This window comes from Megalops cyprinoides, chromosome 2 (genome assembly GCF_013368585.1).
Source record: "Megalops cyprinoides isolate fMegCyp1 chromosome 2, fMegCyp1.pri, whole genome shotgun sequence".
Classification (NCBI taxonomy): Eukaryota; Metazoa; Chordata; class Actinopteri; order Elopiformes; family Megalopidae; genus Megalops; species Megalops cyprinoides.
The window spans coordinates 16,294,272-16,309,355 of record NC_050584.1 but is presented as its reverse complement, the minus strand read 5'-3'; the positions used below and the strand labels follow the sequence as shown (position 1 = coordinate 16,309,355).

Here is a 15,084-nt window from a genome sequence, read left to right as displayed (position 1 = left end):
TTTCATTCAATCGTCCAACGGCACGCGGAAAGCTTCATTGTTAAAGTTGCTGCAACCGTATGAGATTTCCCCGAGACTGACTCAAAAGGTAATTAACTCTTAAATGATAATGTACCGAATTAAAATGTCACTTTCCCCGGAAGACTGTCCGGCAAAGAGTAAATACTGATGTGAATCGGGCACCTTCATAACGTGATGATGTGTTTATTAAAAGCCAACATGAGCTGCGTTGCTACACAGTATCTAGGGAAGCTACTGTATGTAGCCAGTTGCATTGTTTACAACGGAATAACTTATTGTTCTAGATTGTTTGTCTATGACTGTGTGATATAGAAACGGCTTAAAATCGATTTGTGTGGTATTAACATTTAAAACTTTGGAACACTACCACAATCTTGAGCAGTGTTTCGAGGCGGTTGGTAGAATGCCCTTTTGTGAAACCTAAGGGTTATCTATACATTTTCACAGAATTTTCCGTGTTTTACTGGTATGTCACAATATGAACAGAAGCGGCAGCCCCAGAAACAGCACTTAAGTTGCAATCCATAGCTGCAGTATTTCTGTTTGATAGTGGTGTCATCTCAGTTTTGAGCTGGCTGAGCATGCTGATAGGATGCCACTTAATGCACATGGGTCCAGGAAAAAAACTCGAAATTTCAGTTTGCTTTAATTGAGTAATTTTGTAGTTTTTGTATTCAAGAATGTTATCACATGATGCACAAGCATAGTCAGAGAAGAAGAACCTCTAATTAGGGTGGCTAAGAACTGAAATGGGCAGTGAGACTAGCAATATGACATTGCATAACTCACTGGATGCAGGATAATGTATTTTTAATTAACTCAGCGACACAAAAACTTTTTTTCTCGTGGGAGATGCAAACAGATGATAACAGATGACAACCTAACATAAAACTGGGTCCTCTCCTAAAACTGTATTGGTTTAACTGACCTCCCAACAACAATACTACATACTGCCTTACCCAACCTGTTCAGCTAATATGATACAGGCTGGAACCTTAACCAATCAGTGTTTTGTTTTGTTTTTTTTTTTTCTCCAACAGACTAAGGAAGCAAAAAAACTTCTTGTCTTGGAGTGAATTCCAGGAAGAACCAAGGTCATTCGTCATGAGGTGTAGATCTCAGGAATGGCTGAGAGCAATAGCCATACTATTTTTATCCCAAACAGTTGTCTCAATGGTTATACTAAATTCTACACATTTGGAGGCTATGCTGGAAAAGTACATGGATGAAGACGGAGAATGGTGGGTGTCCAAACAGAGGGGGAAGAGGGCCATCACTGAGAGTGACATGCAGGCCATCCTTGATCTGCATAATAAGCTCAGGGGTCAAGTTTATCCGCAAGCTTCAAATATGGAATACATGGTAAGAGAACACAGCGCAGCACCCCCGCCCCCACCCCCCTACGAGTGTATTTTTACTTCATTTTGGCATACAATTAATGTATTTTTTAACTTTATGTTTATTTTTCCTGAAGCTGTCTCCTCTGTATTACCTTTCATGAAGTGGTTCGAAACAGTATCATGGAAAGGTTGTGCATGATCCAACACCATTTGTTTTAACAGGTGCGTGCCTTGCATGCAAAGATTATGGTCATAATGAGGGCATCTGCACCATTGTTTTTCAAAAGGCGCGCTCGCCACCGCGATCTCAGCAACACTCTGAAAATATAAACACTGAATGTTGAAACACGCTGCATTCGTGTCACAATTGATCCCTTTATTTTCCCCGAAAGACCGTGCGGAACAAAGTCTTTCATGCAAATAAACAGTCAAAGGTAGAATAATTGCTGAGGAATGTAATTATATAATTGAGTTGTTTAAGTGTTTCATGCAATACAGGAAGGAAGCGTCTCTCATGCTGCCAGCTCAGGTTTAGACATCCTTCAGGAAAAAAAAAAAATGCTTAGGCAGCAAATGTCCACTAACACAGCTCCTATTACAGCTGGCTGGCCTTTTTAGCTTGAGGGGTACCCGAGGGGAAAATATGGAAAGGTATGCAACAAGAGGACCAGAGAAGTAGTGAGAATGGAGAAAGAGGGTCAACTCAGGATATAAAGGAAGACCAGCAAGGGAATCTTCTCTCTGCAGTCTGTGTTAATGTGGCTTGAGTTTTGTAACACAGGTAGCATTAGGTCTGAACATCAGATGGTATACACATGGTTGTACTTAAAGTAAAGTGTTTGGGTTAGGTTTCTACTTTCCTCTGTGAGCCAATTCAGTGGACTGCTTCAGAAAAAAATTTGAAGGAAATCACCTCCCCATGAGCAATCATTTGTGAGGTACTCGCATTTATTTGTTAAAAAATTATACTTCCTCATTTACTGTATGCTGACCATGAGAACTGCAGTCATGTTTAGTAAAGACTTGCAGTCTCCAACATGGTACCTTACTGGACCAACTGAAGACCGTATACTTACCTACCTGCACACACAAAAGCACACTTAAAACCTCTCAGTACATCTGCACAGTTCAGGTTTTTTGTCATGCCGCCATGATCCCAGAGCAGGAACTGCTCAGGTGGAATGAACATTTAGCTATACCCATTCCAGAGGCTAACCAAAAGTCCTTTATAACCACTCCCTAGTGCCACTTTGCCATTTTTAGCATTATCTCACTCTCTGGAGTAATCCACCAATATACTCACACCTCTAGACAGCCTGCGCTCATTTGGCTACCATGCAGCCATGCAGATTCTTCCTGTAATTTGTCCACATGTAATGGCTGACAGTATCCCATCATGTCTTTTAATTTTCACATTTATTTTTTGAAGTACAATTTTGTCTTAGTCATATATAAACCAAGGGAAGCTCATGTCAAACATTTATCAACCAGAGTTGTAAAGTCTTCTGTATGCATGGCCAAACACTTTCCTTGGTTATGATTCAAATATTGATTGACATTTCCAGAGACCCGTGAATTAATATGTGTTAAAGGACGATGATAATAATAAGGCCAGGTATTGCACATTTTTTAAGGAGTAACCTCAGGTCACTTTTAACTGTCATTGTGCATAAAGCATTTTCCACATAATCAACAGTGAAATGTTCATTGTTGGATATTTTTAACCCTTGATGTACATCAAAAATGTACATCTGAACTCTCTTTGCTGCTCTCTGTTGGTAGGATTGTCAAATGTGTGGAAATCCATAATCTGTTCAAATCCAGAAATAAGAGCCTTCTTCTTTTATCATCTCTTAATGTAAAGGCTGATTTAGCCTGGTGGGCTGTTGATGGTTTTAAGACCAGTCTACCTGCAAGAGCTAGGCAGCTTTTTCTTAAATATGTGTAAATCATTAAAAAAAATGTTCTTTTCAAAAATGTGAGAAAGTATGTGTTGTTCTCATAGGAGTTGTAGAGAGAAATACATAACCAAACAGGCCGAACTGAGAAGGAACATTTTAATGTAATCTCCACTGGAATATCAATTAACGCTTCAGAACCAAATGAATGTGTACATATAGAGTTAAGGCATGTTAATTTGTCAAGATGAAGTACTCATCAGTGAATAACTGAACACGTGGATAAATTACATATAATGTCAACAAAGTAACCCATGCAGCCCGTTTCCTCCAGTCAGTTATTTGTAAGTAGTCTCTGTTGCCCTGAAGTCTCTGTCGTCTGTAATAACAAGGCTATGCTATTGTTTTGCCTCTGTTGTGAAATTCGCAGGACTCGAGGCAATTTCTGTAACAACTGATGCTGAGAATCATGCGGATTAGCAGCAGTAGCACCAGCTCAGGTCTTAATATTGTTTCACTCTGTAATTTTGTCAACGCAAAATTAGCACATACAGTAGGCTTCCTTTATGAAGCAAGTAACAGGGCTAAAAATACCAGTGTTTGTCTTATATTACAAATGCAAGAACAAGTACTTCCTCATTTTGCAATAGTTTCCACTTTTTTAAGTGTAACTTTCCTGCCTCACATATTTTCTTTGCTGGTAATGGGAGGAATAAGTGGAAGGAGAGAATTGCTACCGCGACGAGAGAAAAGAAAGTCGATTGGCCTGCAAAGTAAAGCTGGCACTGAGGAATTGAACGGAGATTAAGACAACTCCCAGACACCAGACAGCGGAAATTCCATGGAAGTCCAAGACTATGCAAACCAAAGCAAAAAACGGAAGAGCAGAAAATATTTGCATATTCATGGCTCTGATGGAATAGGTTAGTCTCTACAAATGCTGCCCTCACACTACAATGGTTACACTCTCAAACAAATTGCCCAGTTAACCTCAGGTGATACAAACATTATGGCCTTGCACTTGCCCTGGGAGGCCTGAAATATTTCCATACAGAGAAATAATAAATAAATAAAATCCTGAATTCTTTTGCAAGTGAAAACAGCAGGTTTTTGTGTGGGCTGTGGAAAAGGGGTTGGGAGTCTGGGCAGTCACCGTCTCCTCACATCAGCAACCTCTCTCTCTCTGCTAATTTACTCTCAATGGGAAAACTAAACGCATGGAGGAAGTGTATCCTTTTGCACTCCTCTGGAATGTAACCAGATGACAAAAACAACTCCTAATGAGGTGTTAAACTAAATAAACAACGGTCCATGAATGACGTGGAGGGTAGTTAAAAGGAGGCATGCACTGTGGAATACCGACTGTGCTCTGAATAAATCATATGCAGTCTGAGAGATTCAGAATCAAGTTGGTTTATGAGGAGGAAACCTTCTCTCTAGTAAAAGGCTTTGACATGTATGTTATTCACAGGTCAAAATAGGTATGAGAACAGACAGTGTTTAAAAAGCTCAAGTACCATGTAAACCTGTTTTATTGTAAGCTAGGTTATTATTTATCATGATCTTAACACGTTACAGAGCAGCTGTGTATGTGAATGAAGATACATTATATTCACAGCCTTTTCTGAAAAGCCATTTAAAGAATACCATTTAATTCTGGTAGATGCAAGTCTATGGTATAGATGACATGGTATATATTTTAATAGTTAATACCTTCTTCTCCAGTACAATCAGATTGTTACAACGCTCAAACTTGATGCAAGAACAGTTGAAACCAATGGAACCAACGTTTTCTGTTTTTTTCAACACACATTCATTTGGTCAGAGGTAACTTGAGGCATATTTTATGTGGTTTCTTTATTATCATTGCTGATGTTCTTAGGAATGCTCAAATGTTTTCAAACCACATCATCTGTATTACTCTGCTCAGGCTGAAAAACAACATTTGAAATACAGAACTACACAGGATACATTAATCTTCAGAGTAAATTTGTGATTGATTTATAGAGCCCAAAATAATGTTTGTTTTGGTCAACAAAACATAATGATGTTGTATTTTCTTTGATTTTCATTACTGCACATCAATCATTGCGAGAAACTGAACAGATGCAGGCAAAAGTGAAAATAACTGGCTCTGAAAATATACAGTGAATGAATTGTTAGTTTCAGCAGTCCAGTGTAGCTGACAATTACCTGACTGAATCGTTGTGATGATTTAAGCTTATTTTGGCATGGCACATCTGGACATGTTGGAAGGTCCACAATGGCTGCAGTGCCCTGTTTTGCCAAAACTATTAAACAGCATTCCAAGAAATCATTAAAAAAAACTTGGTTCACAAAGTTAATTTGCCATCCAACCATGCACCCTGTTGCCAGGTGTACATTTAGGATTAATGTCTAAAAAAACGGTTGTTTCTTGGGACTACAGCTATTTTAGGGGGGTTGTTGGTTGGGATTTACGGTGCAGTTGTGCTTTGGGACTTCCAGTGCACAGTGTGTGAAATGTCTGTGCTCTGGCCCCTGGGCTGGAGTCCTGGTCTGCCTACCACATCAGATTAGTTCATATTTTTCCAACCTTGTGGATCAACCTTGTGTTCTGCTCTCAAGGTGAAGTGAATATATGTATTGAAGCAGCAGATCCCACAAAACACTTAGTGTTACTTTTTTTACTATTATTAAAGAAATAAAAATGTAGGTCAGCTATGTCAAGAACTGTAGTTATAGTCCACAGTGCGCCAACTGGAATTTTGTCTTAGCTCCCTACCCGAAACAAACTGAGAGAGAGGGCATTGTAGAAGGCAAGTGGAACAGAATGGTCTCCAGAGACATATGGAACAAATTACAACAGGGCAGAAGGCTGTGGTTGGGATTTCTTTTTTTTTTTTTAAATAACTATGATCTCTGGGGAAAATAAGCCAAACTCCAGCAGAGGAATAACACAGTGAAATTATTCTTTAAATGAAACCTGTATTACAATAGCAGCAGACAAATGTATTCCTGTATTGTTCAGTTTCTTTTGTTCATAGTCTGAGATGCTCTAATGGGGCATGGTGTTAACTTGATTTAATCCACATTATTTTCTGTTGAAGAATAATTGAGGTTAATCATAGTGCTTTTCTGTTGTACAGTTTTTCAGTGAGAACAATGCAAGTGACAGTTGAGTGGATTTTCACGTGTAGTCCTGAGATATTTAGCAAAAAATTACAAGCTGCCTGCAGCTGCTGGTTTCATACTTTATTGTTAAGCTTGATTGTAGCAGAGCATTGCATGTAAAGATTCAGAGTCTCCAGTCATCTACTCACTGCAGCAGCAACATAAAACCTCCTTTATGGCTTAGCATTTTGGCCAATAGCCACATGGTCCAGTGTCTACAAATACAAATGTGTCTCTCCTCATGTTTATAATTTTATTTGTTTTATTTTGTATTATTATTTAGTCATTCAGTTGCTGCAGAGCCATAGTGCTACATAGGCATCAACTTTTCCTCAAAAATACTCTGGCTTGAGTTTATGTTTTATGTTTTATTGTACAGAACTAAATCTAATGAATTTGTCAAATGAACCAAAAATATTTATTTTTAACATTCTACTTCTAATCTTAAGGTTTGGGATACGGAGCTTGAGAGAACTGCTGAAGAATGGGCGGAAACGTGCTTGTGGGAGCACGGGCCTGCAAGCCTTCTACCCCAGATTGGACAGAATCTGGGGGCTCACTGGGGCAGGTATGGCTCTTGCTGTGGAAACTACAATAAATTTAGCTCATGCCGTAAGAGGTGCGATACACCAGTGACCAGTTTAGATTTCTTATTTCCTGTTTTCATGAATTAACTATGTACTAAGCACTAAAAGCAAATATACTGTTTACCTTTGTGTACCACAAAACAATTTGTCATACATTATCATGCAACTGTTTCAGACACAGTGTTATAATTTGTTAGATAATAGGTTCCAAAGTGGAATAGCAGTGCAGATTCTGAATCAGGAATAGATGTTTATTATAGATTTGTGAGAAGAATTAAATTAGAAGTCTGATCAAGATTTGATGTTTTAATTATGTCATGGAGCACACGGATCGAATACTCCAAAATACTTTTCCCTTTTCAGGTACCGGCCCCCCACATCTCATGTTCAAGCATGGTATGATGAAGTGAGAGACTATACTTTTCCATATCCACAAGAGTGTAACCCATACTGCCCTTTCCATTGCACTGGTCCAGTCTGCACTCACTATACGCAGGTAAACATGAAATCCCCCATTTAAGATGTGGCACTTAATTTAAGGCACACAGTACAGTGCATTTCAGTATGATATGAGTTCTCATGTAGTCGTTAGGAGACATAATAGTGTTCTGTAACAGCCTGCAAAAGAGCAGAGAGTCTGGAATTCGTCAAGAATTCAAATAAAAGTGAATTTGCCTTTATAGAATATCAATGTTCTAGAGATATATCTACTTTCATATTGCATTCTCTGAGTGTCTTTGTGAAAGAGTCACCTTTCTCTCATTCACTCATTTTTTGTTGTTGATAATGGTTTGTAGCTTGTTTGGGCGACCAGCAGCCGGATTGGTTGTGCAATCAACCTGTGTCACAACATGAATATCTGGGGTCATGTCTGGGCCAAAGCTGTTTACCTGGTTTGCAATTACTCACCAAAGTAAGTGGACAATATGAAGTGTATGTCAGTACTTTATTAAATTACTGTAGTCTGTGTGTGTGTGTGTGTGTGTGAGTGTGTATCTTGTCTCAATATTTGTTATTTGGACCTGCACAGGGGAAATTGGTGGGGACATGCTCCCTACAAACATGGCACCCCCTGCTCTGCATGCCCACCCAGCTATGGAGGAGGCTGTAGAGAGAACCTCTGCTACAAAGGTATGAGTCACTGCCTGAAAGAACAAGTACTGTCCAAAAAATAGAAATGACAGTTTATTGGAACCCAGTGGGTACATAAGAGGATATTTAAATTTAGCAAAAAAAAATGCTTAAAGTTATCTTGGTTTCTCATCCGTCAGTGCTTTTCACAGACTCCTTCAGGTTACCAGTATAAGCCTACTCTGAAATAAAGATACAGTGGTAGAATAGCCTTCTCATGCAGAAATGAATTTACAGATGATGGTGCTGATAGAGCCTATCCAACGGAAGAAACAGAAGAGAACAACTACATTGAACCTGAGGTGCCAAGAACTCAAGGACCTCGACCAAGACCTCACCCTCCGACCACATCTCCTAATGAGGACCTGGAGAAGAATGAGGTGGTGAACACGCAACAGATGTGTAAGAGCTCATTTATGTATTTACACAGTCTATCATTTCTTCTCCTTGGGAGACGGAATGGCTGAGGATCTAACGCTAGTCATGTTTAAAAAGCCATTCCTTGAACCCGAGTTCAAAATGCAGGCGCACAATGTTCTCAATGGATTCAAGTATGTTGACAAAGCGAAAGTATGGCAAACCAAAGGAAACGTTTTCTATTTGTGTAAAAATCGCGTTGACATTCAGCAGGCCTTCTCTGTCAGGTTACTGATTTTGCACGACAGTTTTTATTATATTTAATATTGCAAGTCACTCTTGCTTGCAGGGAGGTTTTTGTTCTCTTTTAATAGTGATCTACTCAGTGTATGTTTACTTTTGAGAAGCCAAAGGCTGGTGGGTTTGAAATTGCTTCCTCTCATGAAAGGGGGCCCATGCTGAAAGCTGAGAAACCCTGCTGTGACCAGGCTGAACTCTGCAGACAGAATTCCTAAGTTTGCTCTCAAAGCTAAAGTCCTCTGCATGTAGATTAATGATACGATTTTCAAATCCGCCTCAAAACATCTCTTTGTATGACTTTGCTCTTGGTGTGATTTCTGTAATACTGCTGTTTCAAGAAGCATTGGCAAAAGAGTAGTGTTTTTTTTAGTTTGTTTTGTTTTGTTTTTTCCAGCTCAGCTTGTAACATGCGAGACAAAGCTACGTGACCAGTGTAAAGGGACAACTTGTAATAGGTGAGGAAAATGCTTCAAAATCCACATATATTTCTGTGGGACTGTAACCATCTCTGCATGTTCTCTGTGTTTTCTTTTCTCCTGCAGATTTTCTTTTGCTGTTCTTTTAGTGTTTTAGCTAATGAAATTATTATTAGTTACATTACTATTTTGTCAGCCGCTGGGAGGCTGTATAATTTATTGTGAACACATACCTTTGTTACGTTGGTGACTCAGCATTTGTTTTTGGAACAGGTATGAGTGTCCGGCTGGCTGCATGAACAGCAGTGGGAAAGTAATCGGGACTGTATATTATGAAATGGTAAGTACACAAGACTTGACAGCTGTTTAAATGTATGCCAATAATTTGTCATTCATTTTCAAACCTCTCTTCTACCAGCAAACAGCAGGCAGAATTGCCTGTGAATGACTGGAGATATTTAATGGAGTGATATTTGTCACAGAGTCATCGTAACTTTACTTCTTGATGGGCAAGATGCGTGGTACAGACAATACATATGTATTACTAATCTGCTGTACAGTATGACCAAGGTCCAAGGGAATGTGTCTGTAGACAGTTAAAAGATATTTGTAATGTTGAGTGGGTAATATAGTTTATAAATGTTTCATTACAATAAATCACATGCTGTTCCCTGATCTCAAGGAGAAATGGGTGCACAACCTTGTGGTGTTATTAATCAATCAGTGAAATTTACAGATGACAGCAGAGGACAATATGATTTTTTTCCTCTAATATTTTTACAGCAATCCAGTATTTGCAGGGCCGGTTTGCATTATGGAGTAATTGACAATGAAGGGGGCTGGCTGGATGTTACAAGACAAGGCAGAAAGGAGTACTTTATCAAATCCAACAAACATGGAGTTCAGTCTTTAGGGTAAGTGTGACTGTGCCTTTTCTATATTTGGTATAATGCATTCAACTGACGTATCACATCAGATGTAATACAGAATGTTCTTAAGGAAAACATAGGTCATTGTAGATTTTAAGTTCTTTTTTTCTGTATTATTTTCATCCACAGAAAGTACCATAGTGCAAATGCCTTTACAGTATCAAAAGTGACAGGTCAGTGTTCAGTTTCAGTCTTAATCATTGATTGAGTCACATCGCAAACAATCAGTATACTAAAGTTTATTTCTGTCTTTCAGTAAAAGCTATCACATGTGAAGCTACAGTCGCAGAGTTATGTCCATTCCAAAGGCCTACCAGGCACTGTCCAAGGTGAATATATAATTTACCATGTCACACGTGAAATGTGAGTCCCTTACAGGTTGATGTAAACACGGAAATTCAGTAAACCACAGCAGAATGTTAGAGCGCTACTCTGTAAACTAGTGACTCTGTTTTGTTTCAGGTTCCATTGCCCCCGCAACTGCATGCAGGAGAACCCTCACTATGTACGAGTTATTGGAACACAAACTTATTCAGATGTAAGTCAGCGTGCATGCTTGGATCTGTTCTGGTTCATATGTGATTTTTAAAAATAGGGGCAAGCGTAATATCATGACAGCCTTACTTTTAGTTTTTTTCAGGCTGTGCCCAGTCCGTGGAAGCTGATTGCAAGCATAAACCTCAGCATTCTCTGAACTAATGTCCCCCGCTCGCTTCCCCCGTGCTTTGAACACCCTTTTGCTGCAAAAAAATTCAATGGAAAACACTTGTCCTGAGTCTAGGCCATTAAACAGTAAAATCTGCAGTCTACAGTAAAGTTACATTTTAAAAGCTGTGACCTGTGTAGACATGCTAATGGCTTCAGTGAGTAACAACAATGGGAGATCAGTTGATGCGGTGTGAAATGTTTTACCAAGCTAGCAAAACACATTACAGGGGGCTTTTAAAAGCTTACGTTAGAGGTCTTCCAACCAACTGAATATTACAGTGTGTGAGCGGAACTGAACTTGGGGCTCTTGGTTTAATTTAAAGTTTTAGTCAAGATGATATTCCCCGATTTTACAATTGATTTTCCTATTTTCCATGTGTCATAGTTTTCTGTGATCAGTGACCATGGTATCGCACCCCTTAAGTGTGTTTATTTAGAAATATTGATGATGAATTTAGCTGTGTATCATTTTCATACTTCTCGTTTGCACACATTTAATTCACAGGCTGCTTTGTGTCGTTTATCTTAATTAGCCAAAGCAAGCAAAAAACAGGAGCAACACTTTTACAACACCCTTTTTTTAACAACACGTTCACCAGATTTGTCCTCTCCCTTGTGTTTTCAGAGATCCAGCATTTGCCGAGCGGCAGTCCACGCTGGTGTCATTCAGAACCACTCAGGAGGGTATGTAGATGTGATGCCAGTTGACAAGAGGAGACAATACATCGCCTCCTATCAAAACGGGATATTCTCTGAGAGGTATGAAATGTAGCTGTTTGAAACTAGGGGTCGTTGCAAAGTGTTCTGCTGGCGTGTTCTGGTGGTGGCATTAAACTCACTCACCAGAGCTCTTTGGCAGCCACAGTCAGTGAATAAAAGGCTTGCTTCGTGCCACCCAGTCTGGACAGCAGAGGAGTACTGGGGAAGGAACTGCCTGCCTCTCATAAGCTTATAAAATCATAACCCTTAAAAAGCTGATTAGAAAAAAACAGTACCACCATAGCAACGGTTCAATAGTCACTTCACAAGAGACCAAGACTCCTGTCGCCATGTGGACCAAGTTCAGTGGTTTACACAGCACAGACTGAATTAAAACTTTGAGGTTAGAAACCTGTACTTGTACATTTGCTCCTTTGTTAGATATGAAATAGTGGATGCCTTATAACAAACACATTACCTAAGGTCTGTCCTCCTCTCGTATCTGCTTGTGTTAAATGAAATCTGGAGGAATGCATGAGTTGTTTGTTGAGGAAACATGTTGTTTGTGTTCATAGCTGTGCCCTCACTGATTTTGACTATTATTCTTCATCCCAGCCTGCAGAATCCCCCAGGATCCATGGCCTTCCGAGTATTTGCGGTCATTTGAGTGCATGCCGAGGACACTGTTGCTGAGCACTTGCCATTGAATAGGCAACAATTACAATTCATACTGTCTATTCCTTTCTGACTGGACTGCACTGAAGTCAGGATTTACCATCATTCTGATGTCAGCTGATCAAAGAAAACCTGACATTTACAGACTTTGATCACAATATGGGTGAAGTTTCTGCCCAAATGTCTAATTTCAGTTCTCACCATGTATGTATAACCAGCATGTTTTGTATATCTACCATATTGTGTTGTAAATAGGCTGAATTGTCTACTTATTGTCTTCTTTACATCTGCCATTTGCCATGCTTATAAATATCCCACATAAAGAAATACAATTGGAGGATAGCATATATAATGTTGATAATTTAAGCACTTAAAGATATGCATTTTTTGGTGTGTGTGATTGATGAAGCCTGTCACAAAGACTGTGTGTTCAGGGCAGGCTTATTTTACTGGTGCTCCTGAAAAGTGCTTTAAAAAGTCTGGGGTTCTAATATTTCCAAGTCTAAGAAGTGGAAAATGTTATGTGTACATTTTATATATTTTATATGAATACTATTCAGTGAAAGGATGCTGCTAAGTCGTTAGTTGTATATCATAGTTTGTTGCTATAATATTATTATGCTGCAGAAGCCTGGTTCGCACTCCTGCAGGTCAGGAAGTACAGCACGAGTCATTCTGAAGAGTTGCTTATGAAGAGCATCTGCCTGTCACCATTTTTGAGAACAACAGTCTGAATATAAGATATTTATCTTATCGTAATGCATTAAAGTGTATAAGTGTATCATTGGAAAATGTGTTTTTTTTTATGAAGAAATATATATTATGCTTGAAAATTGAGAAATGTTATACATATATAATTATGTATTTTTATCACAGCATTCAGCTACTGTTTCATTTAAACCATTTGAGCATTTAAGGTATGCATCTCTTCTGGTTGCCTAAAACTGATATGTATTATGATATGTACTATGTACTACCTCACAGGTATAGAAAAGCTTTGTTTTATTTGAAATAAACAAATTAAAACTAATATTGTATTTTTTTATCTCCATTATTGAATAACAGTTTTGAAATATAGTGGATCACACTTGTACATTGGCTCACAGTATTGCATATTAAGTCATCAGATGTATTAGAATACTATTCATCTGTAATATACTTAAATTTTGATTAGAAATGCTATAGAAAAAGTCAATATTGCATTTTTTCAAACAGAAATAAAAAAAAAAAAAAACACCAACAGTATCTTCAACAATGCATACTTAGAAAGCTGTATGATGAGACTATGGCTGTTTAGTTGCATGACAGCTTGCAAACATTCGTCGTGAATCTGGAGAGAGATCGCCCTGTCTTCTGCATGATCCTGTCCTTGATGTGTGATGGCTCACTGCAGGTGAATGAAAGAGAGGAAGTTCGTGTAGAAATCGCCATTCAAGTTATTTCTCTGTTCAGTTTGTTTATTGCAATCCACCTGCTATCAAAATGTAAGCTTGAAAGTTACTGTTTGATGTATTAGCTTTCAAAATTGTAATTCTGAATACAAACATTATGCAATGGCATCATTTTAAACAGCACTGCCCCTAACTTAGTCAAAGCTACCTGCCTTGCAGTAAAATGCCAGTAAATTGCACAATGGCAATGCTGTGTTTGTTTTGTCTATCCCACAGGAGCCCACGCAATGAAGTGTTACTGCACTCACACTAACAAACAAGGCAGTAAATATATAATGGCCCCAAAGGAGTGAGCTGAGTGGTTTTGTTTAACCTCAACACCCCCCCCCCCCAAAATGAACTCCCTTCCTGTTAGTTTATAATGGCAGGAAAATCCGTATGAAATAGTGTTACATACATACATACTTTTTACATACCACACTTTTTATTGTGTATGTCAAAGACTGCAAAAAGAAAATGTCATAGATTTTGGCTATGAATCTTAGCTATTGTCTGCAGTTTCTGCGCTGAGAATGCCAAATTAATTTTCTATCATTTTTTAAAAATATGGTTATTTTAGACAAACAATGACAAAATTTGATAATATACTTCAAAGAAGTGTGTTATGTGTTTAATATAATAACTAACTGATGAAATGGAGGGTTATGTTTTGTCAACAAGAGGCTGGAGTTTTTCTCCACCATGTTAACTGCAAGACTTCAACCTTTATTTCAGCTGTTATCCTCCAGGCATCCCTGTAGGCAGATTTCATAATGTGGGAGTAATCCCCACAAGCATATGAATAATTATACAATCAGGAATTTATTGGTGCAAAGTAGTTATGAGTAAAGGAGGAGGAAAAGAAATAGAGATGCATTAATACATGAAGAATCATTTCTCCAAAAGAGTGAGTGAGAGCAAAAATATCCATCTTGTGCACAGCATACTAACAGATGTCATTTATTTTGAGCAATTTTCAATACATCATAAAACCACACACAAACGTGTAATAATAGAACAGTATATAGAATAAAAAAGTACAACCCCCCCCCCCCCCCCCCCCCACACACACACACACACACACAACATGTTTGATGTTGATGTGAGCAACGGGTGTCAAAAATACAGGGGAAAGAAGGATGTCCTTCATGAATTTTTTTTTTGTGCAAATGTTCTCCTCAAAGAAGTAGATGTATGTGCATATAAGGCATTGTGGGCAATCCCCAGGCAGTCAACTTGGTAATGAGCTCTCAAGTAGCCCAGTGGTTGAGGCATTCACCTTGAGTGGAAGCTGAGATCTATGGTCTGTAGTCGATCCCAGCAATTTCATCAATTGACGATGACTGGGAGGCTTAGTTCCACTGTATATAGGGGTTGGCCAGGGTCCCCTAGTGTCATCCCTCTCAGGCGTCCTGAGATTCATCAGGCGCCCGTATCATG

At 38.7% G+C, this 15,084-nt stretch overlaps 1 protein-coding gene across 3 annotated transcripts; it reads left to right on the top strand.

Moving 5' to 3' along the window:
- The first annotated feature begins 1,125 nt into the window (after positions 1-1,125).
- On the top strand, positions 1,126-12,223 carry crispld1a (cysteine-rich secretory protein LCCL domain containing 1a). Of its 3 annotated transcripts, none has more exons than XM_036521968.1 (14): positions 1,126-1,383; positions 6,862-6,980; positions 7,363-7,495; positions 7,797-7,912; positions 8,030-8,130; positions 8,386-8,532; positions 9,182-9,242; positions 9,477-9,543; positions 9,987-10,117; positions 10,262-10,305; positions 10,389-10,461; positions 10,595-10,670; positions 11,466-11,599; positions 12,155-12,223. In XM_036521968.1, the coding sequence occupies exons 1-14, from the start codon at positions 1,126-1,128 to the stop codon at positions 12,204-12,206; spliced, it is 1,512 nt and encodes a 503-aa protein (XP_036377861.1). In that variant the 3' UTR covers positions 12,207-12,223. The 3 variants fall into 3 exon arrangements, with proteins under 3 accessions (XP_036377861.1, XP_036377859.1, XP_036377860.1); XM_036521966.1 differs by having other exon boundaries at positions 8,368-8,532; XM_036521967.1 differs by having other exon boundaries at positions 8,030-8,136; positions 8,368-8,532.
- The last annotated feature ends 2,861 nt before the right edge of the window (positions 12,224-15,084 follow it).

Excerpts from the sequence above, each read along its gene's own strand:
- crispld1a (XM_036521967.1), top strand. The coding sequence starts at position 1,126 with ATGAGGTGTAGATCTCAGGAATGGCTGAGAGCAATAGCCATACTATTT. Across the intron at positions 9,544-9,986 it reads GGACTGTATATTATGAAATG|CAATCCAGTATTTGCAGGGC; the intron begins GTAAGTACACAA and ends ATATTTTTACAG. Across the intron at positions 10,306-10,388 it reads TACAGTATCAAAAGTGACAG|TAAAAGCTATCACATGTGAA; the intron begins GTCAGTGTTCAG and ends TCTGTCTTTCAG.